The 22,337-nt window shown below is 40.6% G+C and overlaps 1 protein-coding gene across 4 annotated transcripts in view; it reads left to right on the top strand.

Moving 5' to 3' along the window:
- The first annotated feature begins 534 nt into the window (after positions 1–534).
- The window catches only part of RBPMS (RNA binding protein, mRNA processing factor), a 275,699-nt gene continuing 253,896 nt past the window's right edge, over positions 535–22,337 (top strand). For 3 of the 4 annotated variants that reach the window (XR_010091264.1, XR_010091263.1, XM_063458731.1), the window contains exon 1: positions 535–881. Coding sequence is in view for 2 of the 4 variants with exons in the window: in XM_063458731.1 (XP_063314801.1) it covers positions 819–881 (63 nt within the window). In the remaining 2 variants the exon portion in view is untranslated. The remainder of the gene's footprint in view (positions 882–22,337) is intronic. The other variant, XM_063458730.1, reaches the window with a different exon arrangement.

Genomic DNA, 22,337 nt, shown 5'->3' with positions numbered 1-22,337 from the left:
AACATTGTGCATCCAAACATTAACCACCACCCCTAAGCACTATGGACTCCAATGATCAGTATCTAGTACTCTAGTATATCTAGTATCTCCGACTAGTCTCACTAAATAAACACAGAATATTAGGAAATTAAATGAAAATGGGAACATTAAGGCTAAAGTAGCTTATTTAAAAAAAAACTAAATTCCAACTCTGCTCCAGTCACAACTTTTTTGTTCGTTTAGCCTGAATTTTGCTATTAGGGTTTCATTTGACAGATTTCAGCATTTAATGACTAACCCTGACATTGTTTTTCTGACCCTCTGCATTCCCTTACTGATCCTCTATGTTCGTCCTCATTATCTTGTGCTGTTCTGTGTTGTTATAATACTTTTAACTAACTGATACCAGTTTTTTTTTTATTATTCCTTTCTTTGCCCCCACTCCTTCCATCTCTCTAAACAGAAAAGAACAGAGCTCCCACCCACCAAACTGGGAGTTAGCCTGCAAGCTCTGAAGTTGATTTGAGTCCCTCCCCTCCTGAAAGCTGTACAAACCAAATACTAATTCTAACCCTAATCACCAGCAGTCTGCAAACATTTCCCCTCTCCTCCCTTTCCTCTTCACTCATGCTTTCCTCCTTATCACTCTCTCAAGTAGTTCCTCATTTCACTTTGAGAAAAAGCTCTTTAACATTTGGATCTAAAGGATATACATGCTCCCCCTTCCCTTTAACCAACTAGTAGCCTGATTTCTAAGTTTGTGCAGTATTATACTTGTATTCCTCCAATATAACGTGTGCTAGAAACGGGTCCACTGTGCTCCAACTGCAAGCTCTACAATGAACAGCAGCCTAGCAGAAAAGGAGTGCTCCCAGGATGACATCAGCCTACCAGAAGAGGAGGTACCCCTATTTAATATACATTACATGCCTTTACATCAATGCAGGGGCTGTGCTCTTACATTATAACCTGACTTTCTACGGGGTTTATAATGTGTGTGTACATAGCCTATGTGTCATGTTTCTGCTATAAATGTCTATATATTTGTTTTTTATGTGTTGTTGTTTTTTTTGTGCTTATTAGGTTTATTGTTAAAGCTTTATTTGAAAAAAAACCAAAACTTTTTTTCCCCTTAATTTATTTGCGTAACACCTTAAAAATGACGTAAGTGTGCTAATGTAATATAATCCTGTATTATTTCGTATAGTGCTATTAAAGCATATATCGTGTTCTTTGTGCTATTAATTCTATTCTCACTGAATCTGGTGCCTTGGTAAATACCGGGTCTAGTTCTATGTTAGAATTCTGATTTTTGCTTGTATAAACTATGGATTTTCTCATAGGAGTAATGAGAGTTACTTTATATCCCTTGGTTTAGCTTCGAGTGTTCTACTGTCAGACAGCTGGGACAGATCATTTTAGATGGGGGGAAATGGCAATCCGTGTAAAAGCCTAATAAACGGATACAAGTATATACAATAGATGGCTTTTGTATAAACGGTTTATTTTTAACTTATTTCTAGAGTGACCTCTGGTAAACTGATCTGGGTTACAGAATTTGTCACTGTAGCCCTTGTGATGTTTGCCTATAAGGGCAAACTGATAGAAGAAAGGGGAAAAAACACATTACTGTCTTTCTGTTTCAGGAATACAAATAATTGCCTGATTTAGAACCCATGTTTAATGTGGGTGTGGGGGGCTCATAGATTGACTCTCTCTTTCAGTGTGTCTTTGTGGACTCACATGGTATATTTAAAAAATGTACAGTAATTATTGATAGTTGCATGTAAACAATACCCTATAGTGAAGTGAAAGTTATTATGAAGACTTTCCAGAACCACTTTTTTTGGGGGGGGGGGTTAATCAAATCATTTCACTGTGTAGGTAGCGGTGTTTATGTGTTTTATATGATTTGCTTTACATTACTCTTTATGCTGTTTGCATTACAATTCCATTCGATGCACGCAGTCCTTGGATTAATGCCATGGTCATTTTTTTCTGATTGCGTAATCATTGTACATATTTTTTGGGCTTTCTTCTCCCTGACATACTGACAATTTGTCGTTCTCTTAGTTAACTGATTCACAGGAAATATAGATTGACCGCTGCACTCCAGCAGGCTTCATTATGTAGGTACCAGGCACCAGGCTCCCCCTAGTTTTTCCAAGCTTTAATGCAATGTATAACATGGTGTCATTTATTTACCAAGGTATACCCCATAAGCAAATCTGCATCTAGTTGGTTTATTCGCAAATAAGTCAAAAAAGGTGAACACTAAGGACATACTAAATTTTTATTAAAAAAAATTTGCACATTTTAGACCAAAATAATCGAATTGGAAAATATTTTCCAGATTGACTACTTTTGCCTTAAAGAAACAAGCTGTCAATTCTTCAGTTTCCCGTTTAATGGATGACCTCTAAATGTTTGTGTTTAAAAGCGGCGAACAGTAATTTTGGATCATAGTAAAAGCATTTGGGTGCTTGGCAGTGCCATGTGACCAATTTAACTTTTCCTCTGATTTACCAGTTTTCCAACCCTATGATAATTCATGTCAAGAGGCAGACAATATGTGGTATGTCTGGCAAATGGCTAAAATTCTGAAGAAGAAAGTTTGGCTGCCCCTGTACCAGTTGGTCATGGGTAACATCTGACCCTCCAGTTTTGTTATGGATGTTTCCCATGATGCTCTACTAACAGGCCTGACTAAAACATGAGCCATTATGAGACCACGGTGCACAGGAGCTGGCTTGTCAAACATTAGCCATTATTACCATATACTATAATGTCCATGGATTCTGTAACCATATGGATCTATGCACTAAAATATCAGTTGCCCAACATTATCTTAAGTTATTCACTTTTGTATTGTTAGAGAGATCTAAATTGGCCAAATTGCATCTGCAGAGTTTTGGCTCAGATGAACTGATTTCAGTTGTAGTTGCTTCACTCAGCGTTTAGTAAATAGAGGCTGTTCATGTTTTATTAATTACAAAAGCCTGTTTAAAGGACCACTCTAGTGCCAGGAAAGCATACTCGTTTTCCTGGCACTAGAGTGCCCTGAGGGTGCCCCCACCCTCAGGTACCCCCTCCCGCCCGGCTCTGGAAAGGGGAAAAGGGGTAAAACTTACCTTTTTCCAGCGCTGGGCGGGGAGCTCTCCTCCTCCTCCTCTCCGCCTCCGTTCCTCCCCGTCGGCTGAATGCGCGCGCGGCAAGAGCTGCGCGCGCATTCAGCCGGTCACATAGGAAAGCATTCATAATGCTTTCCTATGGACGCTTGCGTGCTCTCACTGTGATTTTCACAGTGAGAATCACGCAAGCGCCTCTAGCGGCTGTTAGTGAGACAGCCACTAGAGGAAATAGGGGAAGGCTTAACTAATTGATAAACATAGCAGTTTCTCTGAAACTGCTATGTTTATAAAACAATTAGTTAACCCTAGCTGGACCTGGCACCCAGACCACTTCATTAACCCCTTAAGGACCAAACTTCTGGAATAAAAGGGAATCATGACATGTCACACATGTCATGTGTCCTTAAGGGGTTAAGCTGAAGTGGTCTGGGTGCCTAGAGTGGTCCTTTAAGGCTAATCTGGTATTTGTTTGTTAAATCAAGACTGATTTATTTTTTTCAAATATGCAGTATCATCTAAAATCGACTCAAATCCTCCATAGCAAAAAAACAAAACAAAAATAGCCATATAGCCATGGTGATCGCAAGTAAAGATGGGATTACTGAAGTAGGATGTGTATGCATAGCATCACTTTCAGTAGTTTCTAAATGGTTATAATTACAAACCAAATTAAAAAAAAATAGTATGTTTAAAGGCACACAGACTACTTTTATCTCATTGAAGTGGTCTGGGTGCATTCTCGCTGTCCACTTAACCCTACAAACTAAAACATTGCACTTTCAGAGCTATATTTATTTTTATTAAAGGATTAAGACTGCCTCTAATGGGTGTCTCTCAGAAAGCCACTAGAGGCGCTTCCTGCATTTAGATGGAGTTTAACTCCGTGAAACAATGCTGGTCATCCTCACACTGTGCATGAGGATGTCTAGTGTCTTAAATTCCCCATAAGAAAGCATTGATTCAGTTCTTTTCTATGGGGAAGGTTTAATGCAGTTGGCAATCACCGCGCATGCACATTACGTTCCACCTTGGCGCTGGCGTCAGCGTAGGAAGAGAGGGAGCCAGCGCCGAGGGACTTTGGCACTGGAATGGTGTAAGTGTTTTAAGGATTTTTAACCCTTTGACTGATACCGGGGGAGGGCACGAGGGGGGAACGGGGCAGAGGGGCACTATAGTGTTAGGATTACAGCTTTGCATTCCTAACTCTATAGTGCTCCTTTAAATAAAATCTTGACTTTACATCTCAGAGGATGTCTTCTGTAAACAGAGCGAAGATAGATAAAAATAAATCACATGGCTTTCAAAAACATTTTCATGGTTCCTTGGTGCGTTTAGTTAGCTTTTCAATAGTGAATGATGAAATACTGAACGATTCTGGAATACTAGTGGAGCAATTGCTGAGGAAACCAATGAGGTGTTCCTGTCAATTGCCCTACTTCTATAATATTCGTAATAATTGATATGCACATAATAGACATAAGATCCACAGCATGCATGTATATAAGGGGTTATTTATAACGTGAGAATTGTTGGGAATACAAAGTGAACATCAAAATTAAGGTCAAAATGACAACTAAAAACAGAATTGGCATAAATAGTTTTTTTTCTAATTTGACCGTTTGATCTAAATTTTGAAATTAATTCTGAATTCATGGCACATCTCATTTTAGCAAATAACCCAGTTAGTTTTTTACTGTGCAAAATGTATTAACCATTCAAAATGTTAATTGAGCACCAGCAACATTATTCTTTTAAGTGCTTAATGATGATCCCGGCACTGAAGAGGTTACATGTTGCAGTCTGCGTGAGATGTACCATATCTTTAGGGAGCAGAGCATGTAGCTTGGTACTGAGAAACTGCTGGCTTCCTTCTGCTTCCTTAGATGTGAGGAGTCCCTAGATATTTTTCGGAAAAAGTATGGGTAGAACTAGAGGTCATGTGCTATAGTTAGATGGGGTGTGGAAATATTACAGAAAGGCTTTTTGGCTACTTTCAAAAAGCATCACTGACAAAATGTTTGGAGATTTGGCAAAGTGAATGTAATAATAATAAAAAAAAGATTTTCAAATAACTGTCCTAAGCACAGTATTAAGGGTATTTATCTGATATCGAACCTATATTCAAGAATAAAGGTTAGACTTCTAAAATGTATAATGGGAAAACTAAATTGGTTTCTTTGTGCCATTGAATTGTAGTTCTGCAGAAAATTATTCCTAATGATCTACAGCAGTGATGGCTAACGTTTGTATTGTGAATTACTGTTCTCATCATATATTAGTCCGGCTGATCGTCATTGGAAATATAGTTCAGAAGCATCTGAATTGCAGCCATCACTGGTATACATCAAGCGCACTAAATTAACTTCACTCGTTAAACTGGTACCATGAACATTCCATTAGTGCTCCTGACTTGTGATATAGACCTTTTGCTAGCAGACTGTTGGAAAATGCCTTAAGGTCATATGAGTTATTTTACAATGCATAGTGTGTTGTTTTACTGGCGATGGGAAGGCATAACATGTTATATATTATACATCATTATACCTGATTATTAAATCGGATGCAGAGTCAAATGTGATAATTATTCTCAACTTTATCACATTTTTATTAGCCTGGATTGAACTTTTTTAAACATGCCAGCATACATTATTTATATTTTATGGAAAAGATTATGGGGAATCAAAGACAAGTTCAGTCAGTCTTTGCAGATATGGATGATTTATATATTGGTTTTGTTTTTTATTCTGTATTATACTTTATGCAGTTCACATTTTATATTCTACATTATGCTTTACGGCTTTATAAAATAATGAGGGCTCAAACACCCAACTAATACAATCAGAAACAAGTTTCTGGTTATAATCACGTTAAAGAATGCATTATATTCACATGTACATCTTAAACTCTCCCACTTGTCTCCAACTCCCATATGAATGAAGTTGTTATGGTGACTGTAGTCACTGTGCACCACCTTAAACCAAAGTTGGTCCACCAGACACCAGTCCTCTTTACCTCTACTACCCTTCTTTGGTTGTTGCACTCGACATGATGTTTGTCTTGGTGGCCAGTGAAAGATTGAGAACATCATCTGAAGCCACCATATCAAATCATCCTGTAGTGTACAACAGTCAGAGAAAGAACAAAGAAGGTAGAACTGTTTGGAATTCAGGCATGCCACCATACCAACTTTTATATAGACAAAGTTGTTATGGGGAGTGTCCCTTTTAAACAATTTATTAAATTATACAGAAAGCAATAAAGGGACACTATAGTCAGCAAAACAACTTTAGCTTAATGAAACAGTTTTGGTGTATAGATCATGCCCCTGCAGCCTCGCTGCTCAATTTTCTGCAGTTTAGAAGCAAAATCCCTTTGTTTATAAAGCCCTAGCCATGCCTCCCTACATGCAACTTGCACAGCCTTCCTAAACACTTCCTGTAAAGTAAAATCTAATGTTTACACTTCCTTTATTGCAAATCACTTTAATTTACCATTTCATATCTCCTGCTCTGTTAATAACTTGATAGACCTTGTAGGAGCCTCATATGTGTGATCAAAGTTAAATTTATAAATCAGGAGATAAAAACTTCTGAAGTAAGTCTGATTGAAAATAAAACCATTTTGATTTCATGCAGGCTGTGTCAGTCAGTCGGGGGAGGTGTAGCTAGCGCGGCATAAACTGAAACAGAAGTGATTGAACTCCTAAATGGCACTGATACTTCAGAGGCATGATCTATACACAAATACCACTTTTTTAAGCTGAATATGTTTCGGTGCCTATAATGTCCCTATAAAGACTCATTTGTACTCTGTGTAACAACAGATACTCCTATAAGTACTTTTGTGAAAACCTATTGAGCTTCACCTGGAAAACTGTTAATAAATGTGCTTATACCTTCTGGAAAATATTATTTTGGTATTTTTGTACCTGTCATAAATGTGCTGGTTTTGTAATACCTATAGTTATGCGCTCAATTACAGAATATACAGAATGTATTTAAATCTTGAATAATGTGTTTGAGTACAGGTCTGATTGAAATGACAGGTGAAGGTATTCACCAAGACATATCCATTACAAACAGCTCAGTGCTATTAACCCCATAAGGACAAAGTCAATTGTACACGTTCTGATCAAAACAAAACCTGGAATTTGCGCTATATGTCTGTTCGACCATAATTCACCTCTTTCATATTAAGTGCACCCACACTTATTATATATTTTGTTTAGGAGAAACTGGGCTTTCATTTCATATCAAATATTTATATATGAAATGTAATTTAATATGAATAACATTTTAAACATTTTAATTTTTATTTGTGCAAATATATATATATATATATTTTTTTATCATTTCCCACAATTATGAGGGACTACTGCCTGACAGCCCTGGCAGTCCCTGTGTAAGCAGATTCACAGGCAGCTATTGCGGTCATGTGATGGCTTTTTGAGAACAGTGGACTGCCTGGGCTATCAGGCAGTCCTCCCGAGGCGTATTGCCGGGAAGGTAAGTATCCCAGCAGCTCCCGGGCTCAAAGCTGTTAGAGCATTCTATGCCGCCACAATGGCTTTAAAGCCCATTATATGCGGGACAGCATTGGGGTTAAACCTTCTCATAAAAAATGGTTAATCGCTAAAGTGTGAATTGTTGGGAATTTAAACTTTACATTCAGTTAGATGTAAAATTCACTTTTAAATTCTTGGCAGTTCACACTTTAGTGAATAAGCATAATAGAACAACGATTATACTACATATCCCACTCCTATTACAAAAACACACAGGCCTTAAATCACATATCATGTTTTTTGTCTTCAATCCCTACCTACAACACTAAAATTACAGACGAATATATGCACGCAGACTCCATCAAAAACAGCTCATCCCAATCACAAACATATAACTCCCTTCAATCACACACAAATAGAGAACATCTCTCTTTGGCATGCTTTCCTCACCCAACCTCTTTGTTATTTTTGTTGGCCAAGATTTACTCTGACTGGTTTGCCCCACACACCCACATAGCCAGCCATACCTGTAGATGTGCAATGTGGGGTCAGCACATGATGTCATAATAAGAGGAATTACAGTGTGCATATTTTTATATGAAGATATAAAGATGTAATTTCACCTCTCCAGCTCTCTTTTTTTGTTCTAATACATAACGAACATCGTTTTTGTTAAACATTTTAGCCTAAAACTTGTCTAGAAATAACTGTCAATCACATGTAATGTTATCAGTTTATATAAGGTAGATTAATTAAAATGTTGGTCAAATTAGGCACTGGTTGATTGAATTACTTACCATAGCACCAGAAAATAGCAACTTTCTAGGGATTTAGTTCTGTTTATGTTTAAAGCTTTTTAAGGGTTATGGTTCTATGAGACAGCACCATAGGTCCACCCTATAATGGAGAGGCAAACAGTTTAACTTTACAATTGTCTGCCCAACTAATTACATGCTCATGCCATGCAATAAGAGGCTCTGTGCAATGGCTTATTAAAAGATTCAGCTATGCCAAATCTCCATTAACCCTTTCAACATTCCCGATTTGACACAAACTTTTAAGACACAATAAACTCTTCCTATACTCCACCCAATACCCCACTACTGACAGCCCTACATTGCTTGATATGAGCATTCAATATATTTTCATTTCGTACTAATATTCAGAATGGAGTAAAATGTCCTCAATATGATTTTTCCCTATGTGGGCGCATAGAGAATCTGGTCTATCTTCATGGCCTCCTACCACCATAAATACCATGATAAGCAGTTGATAGATAAGCGTTTAAAAACAAAACAGGGGGTTGGCACCCAAAGATTGACTCCACCATAACCACTACTAATGCACTTAGATTTCCCCTGTAAGATAACTACCATTTGCTATACAAATCTATTAAAAGAACCTTATAAGACTCTACTATCCATTTTACATACTTTATTAAAAGATTATACATCATATGGCAGGTGTGTGCTAAAAAGATATGTGTTGCATTTCATTCTCTCATCAATGTATCTACTAAACAGTGAATGGCTTGTTTAACATACACTTTAGAATTTAAAAAAAGAAATCTCCATTCCCAACTAATTTTTAACCACATTGTTTAGGAGTAATTTTAGGATACTTTTTTTAGGATGATTTTAGGAGTTTAGGATACCCCAAGCCCTTAGCACACAGCAGTGCACCTGTCAGAGTATTATACATAACTATTTCAACATTCTGTGTTTTAAAAAAAAAAAACCTGCAAAAACAAATTCAATAATTTCTTCTGCCATACCACCATACCCTGATCACCTTTATTCAAAAGAGAGGCAAATAATCCACAGGTATATATATTCACCGAACTCCTGCAATCAAAACTAAAACAGGGAGCAAGAGAATATAGGGATCAGACAACACAATTATTTTGCCCTTTGGTGGGCCCCTAATCAGGCTTAGGGGTTTATGTTGCTCTTGTACAGAGGGAGCTAGACAAAATTTAATCTATGTACTAGCTTGTTGGGTAGGATTACTCTATGTAAATTATCTTCTAGGTTCTCTGTTCTCTGCAATGGCACAAGTGAGCTAAAGACCTTGTTTGGTGCCCATGTTCTCTCTGGTTTTGTCTATTTTGGTTAGTTTATATAACGTACTGCTCCTCAGGGGTTGACTTAGTACTGCTCATCTATATGCAGTTGCACAAAAGGTCTCAGAGTAAAAAAATGAATGAATGAAGGTAACATAACCTGGAATAGCTGCAGATCATGAGGAATTGCTGCAAATAATGGAAAATTGTGGGGATGTTTCTATTATTTTACTTTATTTACTTATTTATTTAGTATTTTATTTTTATTTTACTTTCTAATGCATTAAAACCCAAGTGAACTGTGTGACTTTTTTAATAGAACATTCATGTTAATTTTAGTTCCCTGTACAGATAAGCTTTTTTAACAAGGGAGTGTCCAGTCAGTGTATACAATAATAAAGGCTAACATGTGCAACTGAATGCCATTCTATTGATGCAATTATAACTATTAAAGGAGCACTAGAGAGTCAGGAACACAAACATGTATTCCTGACCCTCCAGTGTTAAAACAATCATCTGGCCCCTTCTTGCCTCCCTAAATATAGTAAAATCTTACTTATATTCAAGTTAGTAACTGCTGGCTCTGCACCTGTCTGCCTCTGACCTGCCTGCCTCTGACCTGCCTCTGTCTGCTGACATCAGCGGAATTGTGGTTTGAGCCAATCACAATACTTCACTATAGGATTGGCTAAACTTGTCAAGGAGGCAGATCAGGGGCAGAGCCAGCACCAGTCAAACACAGCCCTGGCCAATCAGCATCTCCTCATAGAGATGAATTGAATCAATACATCTCTATGAGGAAAGTTCAGTGTCTACATGCAGAGGGAGGAGACACTGAATGGCAGTGCTCCTTACTCTGCAGCACTGTCCAAGGAAGCACCTCGAGCAACCATCTGAGGAGCGGCCAATGGAGTTATCACTAGGCTGTAATGTAAACACTGCATTTTCTCTAAAAAGGCAGTGTTTACAGTAAAAAGCCTGAAGGGAATGATTATACTCACCAGAACAAATGCAATAAGTTGTAGTTGTTCTGGTAAAAAAAAGTGTCCCTTTAAATCAATATGTGGTCAGAAAAGTGAAAAAAAAAGTTTTTATAACAACTGCTTATCCTTGTTCATAAATTATTTAGCAAGATCATACCAGTAAAAGTCTCATAACAGGAAGGAAAAAAAGTAAAATCCCTAGCAGATTTAGAAAATTTTTCTAGTTCAGCATGACCTTACATTTGAAATTCACTTTGAATTCACCTTGAATTTTAACTTTTGGGAATAACCTTGTTCATTTCATTTATCAATTTTTTTGTATTTTATTCACTTCCTCTTAATTTATTAACAGTTTTCATATATAACTGCCTGGGGTTTAGAGCTAATTAAACTTAACAATAAGAATACAAATACCCTTTGCTAATCTTTCATTTTCATCTCTCAACCAAACCCATACTTCCCAAAATTGGCATCCTGTAAAGCAGGATGTCAGTGGGCAGGGTAAAGGGAGGTGGATCATAGACACAAATCATGTCACTGGAGCAGCCCTATGGGATGAACCTGCCCAAAAAGAAAAATTAGAAGGTGAGCCTTGCATGAATGAACGCCAGGCTGCCTGCCAATCACATGAACAATGCAGACAGCGCTGTTTTAGCACCCTGAACTTGGCGAAAAACGCGTCTAATGATGTGCTTGCTGCACGTTTTATGGGGACAGTTTACTGATGTCCCCTAGAACTCACTTGCCCTTCTTAGTAGCAGGCAGAAGCTCCTGGTATGCAACCTGGTACAGAGGTCACCTTTACCTTTAAAGGGATACTATAAGTGCTAGGAAAACAAAGCTGTACTCCTGGCACTAAAGTTTCCTCTGCCTCCATCCCTCCCTCGAGCCCACCATGGTAAATAAAGGGCTAAGAACCCTTTATTAACTTGCCTTACCTCAGTGCCAATGTCCCTCAGCACTGGGTTGCTGCTCCGCCTCCTCCGATGTCTTGGAACGAGTGGGCGCAAATGCTGCCCGCTCATTAGACTTCCCCATAGGAAAGCATTGAATCAATGCTTTCCTATTGGAAAAAAACTGATGTTGGATGACCTCATGCAGAGCAGGAGGACATTCGTCAGTTACCGGACCATCCGTTTGGAAGCAGGAATCGCCTCCAGTGGCTGTCTGGGAGACAACCACTGGAGGCAGACTTAGTGCTGCAACGTAAACATTTCAGTTTCTCTGGAAGTGCAATGTCTAACATAGCAACACTAAGTGAAATAGGGACACTGTACCCAGACCACTTCAAAGAGCTGAAGTGGTCTGGGTGCCTATAGTGTTCTTTTAACTAATTTATGGTCAGCAAGTCAACACAAGTTTTGTTACCGTACATCCCTCCTAATTCCCTCTTCATAAAGCAAGAGCATGTGAAGAGTTGTAATATCTATATGTTTTTATTATTAAATCAATGGAGATATTGAATGGGGATTGAACTTCCGCTCCATCTGCCCCTATATTAATCCTGCCCTGCATACTGCTACTACAATGCCTGGCATTCAGCAATGATAGAGTTCTGTGACAACTGCACTATTTATCTGGCTCTGCGGAGGTATCATATGGAGGGAGATAACTTGGACTGTTTAAATATAATTTATAGCTTCGTAACAACATTGTTTAAATTTACTAAAGTGAGAAAAAAAAGTCTTATGTGTCCTCAGTGAATGGGAAAATTTGGAGGGAAAATTTGGAGAAAAAAAAATGTTATCCAGCTGTTGATTAATGTAACAGACAGACACAAATACACACTGTTACATATACACACATGTGCTTACACAATTCAGACACTGACACACACCCATTAATCTATTTTGTCATTAAATATAAATTCACTTTGGGGCGGGGCCGGACTGCCGAGCTGGACGGTCGCACACAAGAGCAGCTCCTGCAAAACAGCAACGATAAAACATGACTAACTACTTTAACACCGACCACCAGCGAAGATACCTAGAGCACAGGGACTGCTGGATCCAGGGAGAGGCTGGCTCAACGAGCTTCAGACCCCGGGCGGGGCCTTCTCCGGTGGTGAATGGGGCGGACCCCACTATCCTGCAACACAGAACCCAGCCTGAGGCACATACCCAGGAGGCTCTGGACCCGTTTCCCCCCCCCCCCCCACCCCTATGGACCGGTAGGGGTGATCCCGGTCCCCACCCTGTGGCCCTGCACAAGCCATCGCACAACGAGCCAAGGGGTCCGAGCGAAGCAACCAAGATGGTGGACGCCATGTGCGCAGGAAGCAAGGGGAGAATCTGCTCCCTCACCATGCCCACAACCGACAACAGGGCTCCAGCATCCCGACCCTGCAACATGGTGAGGCAGAAAACCCCTCATCTACCCCCACAGCTAATCATGCCAGGGTCGAGAGACTCCAGCGACCGCACTGGGGGGAAGGGATGCCACGTTACGACCACTCCCGTCTGGGAAAGCAAAGCCAGCCACAAAACGAGCTACTTCTGCAAGAGGACCAACCGCATACTTACCTCCCACCCAGCCTACATCACCGCGACCCAGACAGCAGCATGCTCAGCCAAACGACATCAAGCTCCCAGCCATACCTGACAGCAGCCTCCAGTTGACTGAAAGCGGTAGGCTCAACAACACATGGCTGCTACTCCAGGGAACCCAGAGTACCCGAACATGGGATGAACTGTCCACGATGGCATGCGCGGGGTATTGGTTGAAGACAGCTAACACTGCCTCCCTCTGTGCCCCTTATGTTGCCTGGCAAATGGACTGACCTGGGACAAACCTCACGGGAACACTGACAGTTCCTATCAAGCTTGTGGTTTATATATGATTTCTCATAACCTAGAAAGCAAATTTCAGCTTAATGATGCCTTAGATTAACCCTATATGTTGAAGCTCACGTAATTTTAAGCAACCCAGAGGCTTACTAGCTCTTAACACTTGGGCAGACCCTGTTCAGTAACGATGACTACTCATGCTAGTATCACAGCGCTGCCTGACAACCAATCTTTGACACGCTGATATCATAGAAACATAGAAACATAGAATGTGACGGCAGATAAGAACCATTCGGCCCATCTAGTCTGCCCAGTTTTCTAAATACTTTCATTAGTCCCTGGCCTTATCCTATAGTTAGGATAGCCTTATGCCTATCCCACGCATGCTTAAACTCCTTTACTGTGTTAACCTCTACCACTTCAGCTGGAAGGCTATTCCATGCATCCACTACCCTCTCAGTAAAGTAATACTTCCTGATATTATTTTTAAACTTTTGTCCCTCTAATTTAAGACTATGTCCTCTTGTTGTGGTAGTTTTTCTACTTTTAAATATAGTCTCCTCCTTTACTGTGTTGATTCCCTTTATGTATTTAAATGTTTCTATCATATCCCCCCCTGTCTCGTCTTTCCTCCATGCTATACATGTTAAGATCCTTTAACCTTTCCTGGTAAGTTTTATCCTGCAATCCATAAACCAGTTTAGTAGCCCTTCTTTGAACTCTCTCTAAGGTATCAATATCCTTCTGAAGATGGGGTCTCCAGTACTGTGTACAGTACTCCAAGTGAGGTCTTACCAGTGTTCTGTACAATGGCATGAGCACTTCCCTCTTTCTACTGCTAATACCTCTCCCTATACAACCAAGCATTCTGCTAGCATTTCCTGCTGCTCTATTACATTGTCTGCCTACCTTTAAGTCATCAGAAATAATCACCCCTAAATCCCTTTCCTCAGATGTTGAGGTTAGGACTCAAATATTCTGTACTCTGCCCTTGGGTTTTTACGTCCAAGATGCATTATCTTGCACTTATCCACATTAAATGTCAGTTGCCACAACTCTGACCATTTTTATAGTTTACCTAAATCATTTTCCATTTGGCTTATCCCTCCTGGAACATCAACCCTGTTACATATCTTAGTATCATCCGCAAAAAGACACACCTTACCATCAAGACCTTCTGCAATATCACTAATAAAAATATTAAAGAGAATGGGTCCAAGTACAGATCCCTGAGGTACCCCACTGGTGACAAGCCCAAGCTTCGAATATACTCCATTGACTACAACCCTCTGTTGCCTGTCACTCAGCCACTGCCTTACCCATTCAACAATATTGGAATCCAAACTCAAAGATTGTAGTTTGTTGATAAGCCTTCTATGTGCAACAGTGTCAAAAGCCTTACTGAAATCGAGGTAAGCAATGTCTACTGCACCACCCTGATCTATAATTTTAGTTACCCAATCAAAAAAATCAATAAGATTAGTTTGGCATGATCTCCCTGAAGTAAACCCATGTTGTCTCTGATCTTGAAATCCATGTGTTTTTAGATGTTCAACAATCCTATCCTTTAACATGGTTTCCATCACTTTCCCCACTACTGAAGTTAGGCTTACTGGCCTATAGTTGCCCGACTCCTCCCTATTGCCTTTCTTGTGAATGGGCACAACATTCGCTAACTTCCAATCTTCTGGGACTACTCCTGTTAACAATGATTGGTTAAAGGGACACTCCAGGCACCCAGACCACTTCAGCTCATTGGAGTGGTCTGGGTGCCAACTCCCACTACCCTTAACCCTGCAAGTGTAATTATTGCAGTTTTTTTAAAACGGCAATATTTACCTTGCAGGGTTAAGTCCTCCCCTAGTGGCTGTCTATTAGACAGCCACTAGAGGACACTTCCTGCTTCATAGCACAGGTTTTCTGTGCTAGAGCGTCGCTGGATGTCCTCACGCTGTGTGAGGACCTCCAGCGTCGCTCTATTCCCCATAGGGAAGCATTGAAATTCATTTTCAATGCTTTCCTATGGGGTGCGCTAATGCGCATGCATTGCCGCGCATGCGCATTAGGTCTCCTCGGCCGGCGGGCGAGATCAGTCTCGCCCACCGGCCGACGTAACCAGAAGGAGGAGCGGTGGGGGAGGAGGAAGCAGCGACGTGGGACCTGTCGCTGCCCCTGGTAAGTGACTGAAGGGGTTTTCACCCCTTCAGCAACTGGGGATTGGGGGGTGGGAGGGAGAGGGACCCTCCAGTGCCAGGAAAACTGATTGTTTTCCTGGCACTGGAGTTTCCCTTTAAATAAATCTGTTAATGGTTTTGCTAGTACACCACTAAGCTCTTTTAATAGCTTTGGGTGTATTCCATCAGGTCCCATTGACTTATTTGTCTTTACTTTTGACAGTTGAAATAGAACCTCTTCCTCTGTAAACTCACGTGTAATAAATGACTCATTTATCCTTTTTCTTAACTGAGGTCCCTTTCCTTCATTTTCATCTGTAAATACCGAACAAAAATATTAATTGAGGCAGTCAGCTAGACCTTTATCCTCATCTACATACCTTCCTTCTTTTGTTTTTAATCTAACTAATCCTTGTTTTACTTTTCTTTTCTCATTTATGTATCTAAAAAAGGTTTTGTCCCCTTTTTTTACTGACTGTGCTATTTTCTCTTCTGTGTGGCAGAATCCTATCCTGTGGCAGCCTGCTCTTGTAACACCTAGCAAGACACACAGTTCTCTACCTAACTACTAACCTGTTAATCTTACCATATGCTCTTCCTACATTTTAAACATATAAAAAATGTGCAGAACCACTACCACAATGTTTGCAATGTTATAGTATTCTAATGCGTACTACTGTTTTTGTGGCAAGCCAAACCTATTAAGTAAGCTGTGCACAACAAAAATAAAGAATTATAAAAAAAAAATATATAAATTCACTTTGATTTCTCACTCAAGTAAATAACCACGGTGTTTTCTTCCTTCTTATTACAAAATTATTGTATACATATCCTGACCTGTCTGAGATCGATGGGAGTCACATTGTCTTGTCCATAGTGTCTCTTCAGGCGTATGAGTAACAGAATGGAGACAGAATCAATGATAGCATCTGTAAATATAGTGACTTTTTATCCAGGAGTGCCACATCAATCTCATGTATACTGGGGCATGTATGTCCCACTGATACCCTAAGATTGATGGACCCCAAAGTTCACAGTGTGCAGTCAATTTTTATGTGATATCACACTGTGCCATACTCAACACTGCCTTCGTTTCAATGTGTATCATACATTATTTCTGACTACTGTGTTGTGTTTTAATTGCAGTTTAGAAATGTCTCCCAAGTGGAATAAAAAAAGAAAAAAAAAACGCAGGCCAAGCAGCTGCTTTGTGTAAAGTTCACTTTTAAGCAATACACGGTTTGGTGTATTCAACATAAAGTGCTAGACTGTCTATTGCCGTGACCTGTACAATTATGTCATAATTAAAACATATTGACTGCGGAGTTCACTAGAAGTGGTGATCTTGCTATATATCAAAATTTGGGCTACCACCATGTTTTAGGGACACATAATTTTGTAATATTTATGAAAATGCCAACAATCAACATACCCAGCTTGCTGATGCCTAGAGGTGTCCGGTTGTCGCTGAGCACAACGGTGAAGCACATGGCAGCTTGTAGCGGCGGTGCTCTGACCAAATTGATTTGTGGCCTACTGTGGGACCATCTGGGAGTTGCGGCCGACCTCCTTGGTGGGACACTGCAGGCTGTGGGTCATCCCGGTCCTCACCACAACAGCCCCTGATACTTACCACCAACATGGGCGCTTTCACATCCTGAAGCAGAGCAGCGTGGGGAGTTTCTCAATGTGGTGATTACCAGCACACCTCCACAGACCTTACTGAAGGACACAGTGCAGAGCTAAACCCTCCTTGATGCCTGGAAAACCATCTGCACTCCATTCTGGCAGACTGTTGCCATAATTGTACCCCATACAACAACGTCTATGGAGAGTTCAGCATCCGGATACAGAAATCAGAGTTTGCAGGAATCTATGATTTGCAAACTTTCTTTGTCTTAGGGATGAGCATAACCACCTAGCAAAGCTAGTGGGTATGCGGCAGCCTCCCGGAGTTAAATGCCAGAGCTAAAAAGAAAACGCTTGCGCCGTGCTGAGCGTGGGAATCCTGATTACCTCAGATTTTTTAAATTGGCAAACCTGCGGATGGTTAGCTCATCCCACAATGCACTGAAAATATTGATTACCCAAAGTGTAGAGAAACGTAAACATCTAAACAAAAAAAAGGATTCAAGGACCCAATAGTAAAGGGGAACAAGGAAATATTTAATAAGTCATAAAGACATATGAGATGGACTTGAAAACTTTTGTATAATGCACACAGCTAAACCGATAACAAGGCAACAATGTATAAGCTTAAGAAAGTATCAAATAGACACTGACGCTGGAACATCCTAAATTGCAACAAAATATGTTCTGTAAAGAAAAATGAAACGTTGCAACAAGTCCCCGAAAGCAGATTCTTTATGCAGGGAGCCCATGAGAATTTCCTATTGCAGATACTACTAGCATCCAATCTTCCTACTTGGGTGGGTCCTTGGTTTGTTGGTCTTGTCTTGAAAAACAAACAAACCAGAAAGCCGTTAGAAACAGGCTGAATAAGCACAAGATAACCTTCTGTAAAGAAAAACTACCACTAGCAGGCAAAACCCTTACCCTAGGGGAGGGAGGGATGGGCGCTATTGGTAGGTGGTTATGCTCATCCCTAAGACAAAGAAAGTTTGCAGATCATAGATTCCCGCAAACTCTGATTTTGTCCTCCAGGAGGCATAACCACCCAGCAAAGCTAGTGGGTAGAATAGTACACACCTGGTGGAGGTCCTAAGAAACTGAAGGCGTTCAACTTCTGATGGCCTCCAGTATAATCTAACAAAGGTTTTACGTGACAACCACCTTGCAGCTTTCAAGATAACAGGGAGGGGAAGGCCCTTTGCTGCAGCTTTAGTAGTCAAGGCGTCCCCAATTGAGTGGCCTTTGAACACCGAAACATCAATACAAGCCGAAGACATGGCGGAAAGTATCCAACCTCTAATTGGATTAACCTTGGCTGGACGAAACGGATTCCTTGATGTAATAAATAATTGACTGATTATCATTTCTAAATGCAGCAGAAAGGTCAAGGTACAATTGTAACAAACTGACTAAACATAAGCCTGGTTCAGAAGGATCTTGAACCAAGTCCAATTCCACCGGACCTGGGAAAATATGGGATGTTTTATGTCTCCCTTTTAGTATAATATGGAACCCTCCCAGGGTCAGGGACAGCCATGGTTCTGAAATATGGATTTGAGTTAACTCAGCTCCTGTAGCTGCCAAGGCCAAAGACGGCAGAGAAACCAACTTAATAGCAGTCCATCTTAAATCAATTTTAGCATTATCCAAGGAATTAAGGAAATTTAATAAGAGGTCTACATCCCAAGTAGATGTGTAACATTGAGTATGTGGGCAGCAGACTGATAAGTAATATTTTAGTAATCTCAAATACAGGGCAACCTGAGGGTAAGAAATTCTAAAGCTAGTGGAATGGTATCAGATCCCTGAGCAGTAGACCGAAAAGAAACCTCCCATTCTTTGAATCATCAATCATCTTTCTATATCTTACCCAAGTTATGCATCTTAAAGATGAATTAATGATGTCCAGGACCTGAGCTGATAAAAGGGGATGCATTAACAGCCTACCAGGGATGTGATCCACATCAGCTGCGGAAGCTTGAGCAAAAGATCACTGGTTCCCTGAAAGCAGACCACAGTCATGCCCAGTGGGATCTTGGATCCCTTGACTATCTGATGGATCAAGGGGTACCAGGGTCTGGAGGTCCATACTGGGTAAACGAGAACTCTGTACCTTGTCCCTGTGGATCTTCTCCAGCACTTTAAGATGGATGGGAAAAGGCATAAATGGCTGGAACATCTGTCCATTGGAAAGACAATGCATCCATTTTCTAAGCTCCCTTTGACCAAATCCTGGAGACAAACCTGGGAGTTTGTGCAGACGTATGGGATGCAAACCGATCTACTTGGCTATGGCCAAAATTGCTTTCTATCCATTGGAATAGCGCAATCTTTAATTGAATTGTTGCCAGAGACCAACTCTGGCGAGAGAGACCATCTGTGAGGTCGTTCGCCTCTCCCGGAACTTATTCTGCGTAAATCCAAACTTTGTTTGCTAAAGCCGAAGACTAAAGATCTAGAGCCTCCAAACAAAGATCTTGTGCCCCCTCTGTGGTTTTTATAAGCCACCGCTGTCCTGTTGTCCGATTGGACTTTTAGCAATGTCGGTAACTGGTTTAGAGGAACTAGGCCCAGGGGAGCTCATTTTATTGCTCTTAACTCAAAGATGTTTATACAAAGAAGTCTCTCTTGGTCTGACCAAATTCCTCTTATCATTGCAAAGTTTCCCTCGCTCAGTGGAAGCTGCTGAATGTACCACTTCCTCAGATGCCCAGTCTTTTTCTGGAGAATCGTGTCTAGAATTGGAACGGCTTTGGGAGGAAGAATGCGCAAACGCTCTAGAAGAGGAAGAGGAAGGACTATCTAACCTCCAACAAAATTTGGAAGGAGGAGCAGAAAATTTTTCCTCAGACGAGACCAGCTACCTCTCTCTATTCTTTTAACGTAAAACTGGGACAATATCCTCCTTAGAAGAAGAGGATAGATCCCTGGCAAGGAAAGCCCCCACCCATTAAAGGGACTCTCCAGTGCCAGGAAAACAATCCGTCTTCCTGGCACTGCAGTGAAATCCCCTTCAGTCACTTACCAAAAACAGCGACAATGTCCCTCGTCGCTGCTTCTTCCTCCGCCGCTGCTCCTCCCCCTTTATCACGTCAGCCGGCGGGGAGAATGATCACGCCTCCCGCTGGGAAGACCTAATGCGCATGCGCGGCAATGCCGCGCATTAGACCTCTTCATAGGAAAGCATTACAAAAATGCTTTCCTATGGGGATTTTTAGCGAGGCTGGAGGCAGAAAACCTGTGCTAGAATCCCGGAAGTGCCCTCTAGTGGCTGTCTAGTAGACAGCCACTAGAGCAGGAGTTAACCGTGCAATGTAATTATTGCAGTTCATGAAAACTGCAATAATTACAGTTGCAGGGTTAAGGCTAGTGGGAGTTTGCACCCAGACCACTCCAATGGGCAAAAGTGGTCTGGGTGCCTGGAGTGTCCCTTTAAGTTCCCAGGAAGAATATGAAAACTGTGAAAAGGAAAATGTTTCCTTCCTGACTTGATATTATTAGTATTCTGTTCTCTTGATAAAACTAAAATACTCACTAAGCTCATTTGTTATCTTGCTAGATCGGAATTTGTTGGCACTTTATAAATAACAATATACCTGGGGCTCAGCGGCAATCCCAGCATGGCACTTAGTCTCACTTGAGAGTTATTCAACACAGGTCAATCAGGGGATTTCTTGCATGCTAAGCTTGCTTTAGCAGAACATAGATGAAATTACCATAGACATCTTCTCAAGACTGATGTTCTTGTGATGTGCTATGCTAGTCTTGGTTATATTTAGTATTGCAGGTTTTCTTTGTTTTGCTGTAATAATGTCCATTTTACAGCACCAGGGTTTGACTTTAGCTTGGTAAAATGTCACTGTTTCCCATTGCTCAGACAGAGAAACAGGTACTTGCTCCTATTTCAGCTAGAAGAAGAGGAGAATGTGTTGTATTACCAGAGGCAAAATAACAAAGGGGCAATTGCCAGTGCAGGCTTGTCCATATGGGCACTTTGGGCAGTGCGCCACCAGTTTTTATGGGGAGGGGTGGGGGAATGTATTTGCAGTAGTTTAGAAACACTAAGATTCTTTCTCTGGAGGGGAGGATGGTAAGCCCCAAAAATATAGAGAAAAATACTGTCTTTTTAATAATAGGTTTCAGTTCTGCAGTGCCCCTCTGGCCTCATTGGTAGCTGTTCGGAGAAGCGGAGAAGGAGTGAGAGCATCTAGGCATGTCAAAAATAAAACTGGTTTGAAATCTGTCCTGTTTCTGCAGGTTTTGCACATGCCTGGTGTCCTTTAAAAAGGAATTTAAGGAATTTACATTGAGTTGTAATTCGGGCAGTGGAGCCAGCTGTCCATGAGTGGAGGCATGCTATTGGCCTCTCATGGGCCATCATTGACTGAGAGTATCACGTGTGGGGTTATAGTGCCCACTGGAGAGATAAGCAAGAAGTCATCTTTGAAGTAACACAGAGAGAGTTTAGCAGCAGATATATTTCATATATGTATGAAATGGCGCACACACAGACTTGAATGTATGTAGAAGTTATGTGTATCCTAAGAAAACTTAGATGAAGGACTTCACCTGTCAGTCGTTGTTTATGTACAGACATGTAGGAGTGTGCCAATGGCATAACATGTATAATGAGAAATGATGGAAAGGTGGAAGACTTCCTGGCAATTATCTTACTCTTTCACTGCAACTACACTACATTGTTTCCTTTGCTGGACCATAAAGGGCTTTAACTTTTCTGTGTAGCGAAATGCTGTTAGTCCATCTCTTACAGCCTGTCATTGCACAGTTTGCGCATGCATTATCTCCTTGCGCCATCCAAATATTTGTACAAATAACAGAATTGAAAATCCTTATTATAATCTCTTTAGTTTGGAAAAACGGCGCCTGAGAGGGGATATGATAACATACAAATATATTCGGGACCAGTACAAACCATTATCTGGAAATCTATTCATAAACAGGGCTATACATAGGACACGAGGTCACACATTTAGGCTTGAAGAAAGGAGATTTCATCTAAGGCAAAGAAAAGGTTTTTTTTTTACAGTAAGAGCAATAAGGATATGGAATTCTTTGCCTGAAGAGG

This window comes from Pelobates fuscus, chromosome 6 (assembly GCF_036172605.1).
Source record: "Pelobates fuscus isolate aPelFus1 chromosome 6, aPelFus1.pri, whole genome shotgun sequence".
Lineage (NCBI taxonomy): Eukaryota > Metazoa > Chordata > Amphibia > Anura > Pelobatidae > Pelobates > Pelobates fuscus.
This window is presented reverse-complemented; position numbering and strand designations above follow the sequence as displayed.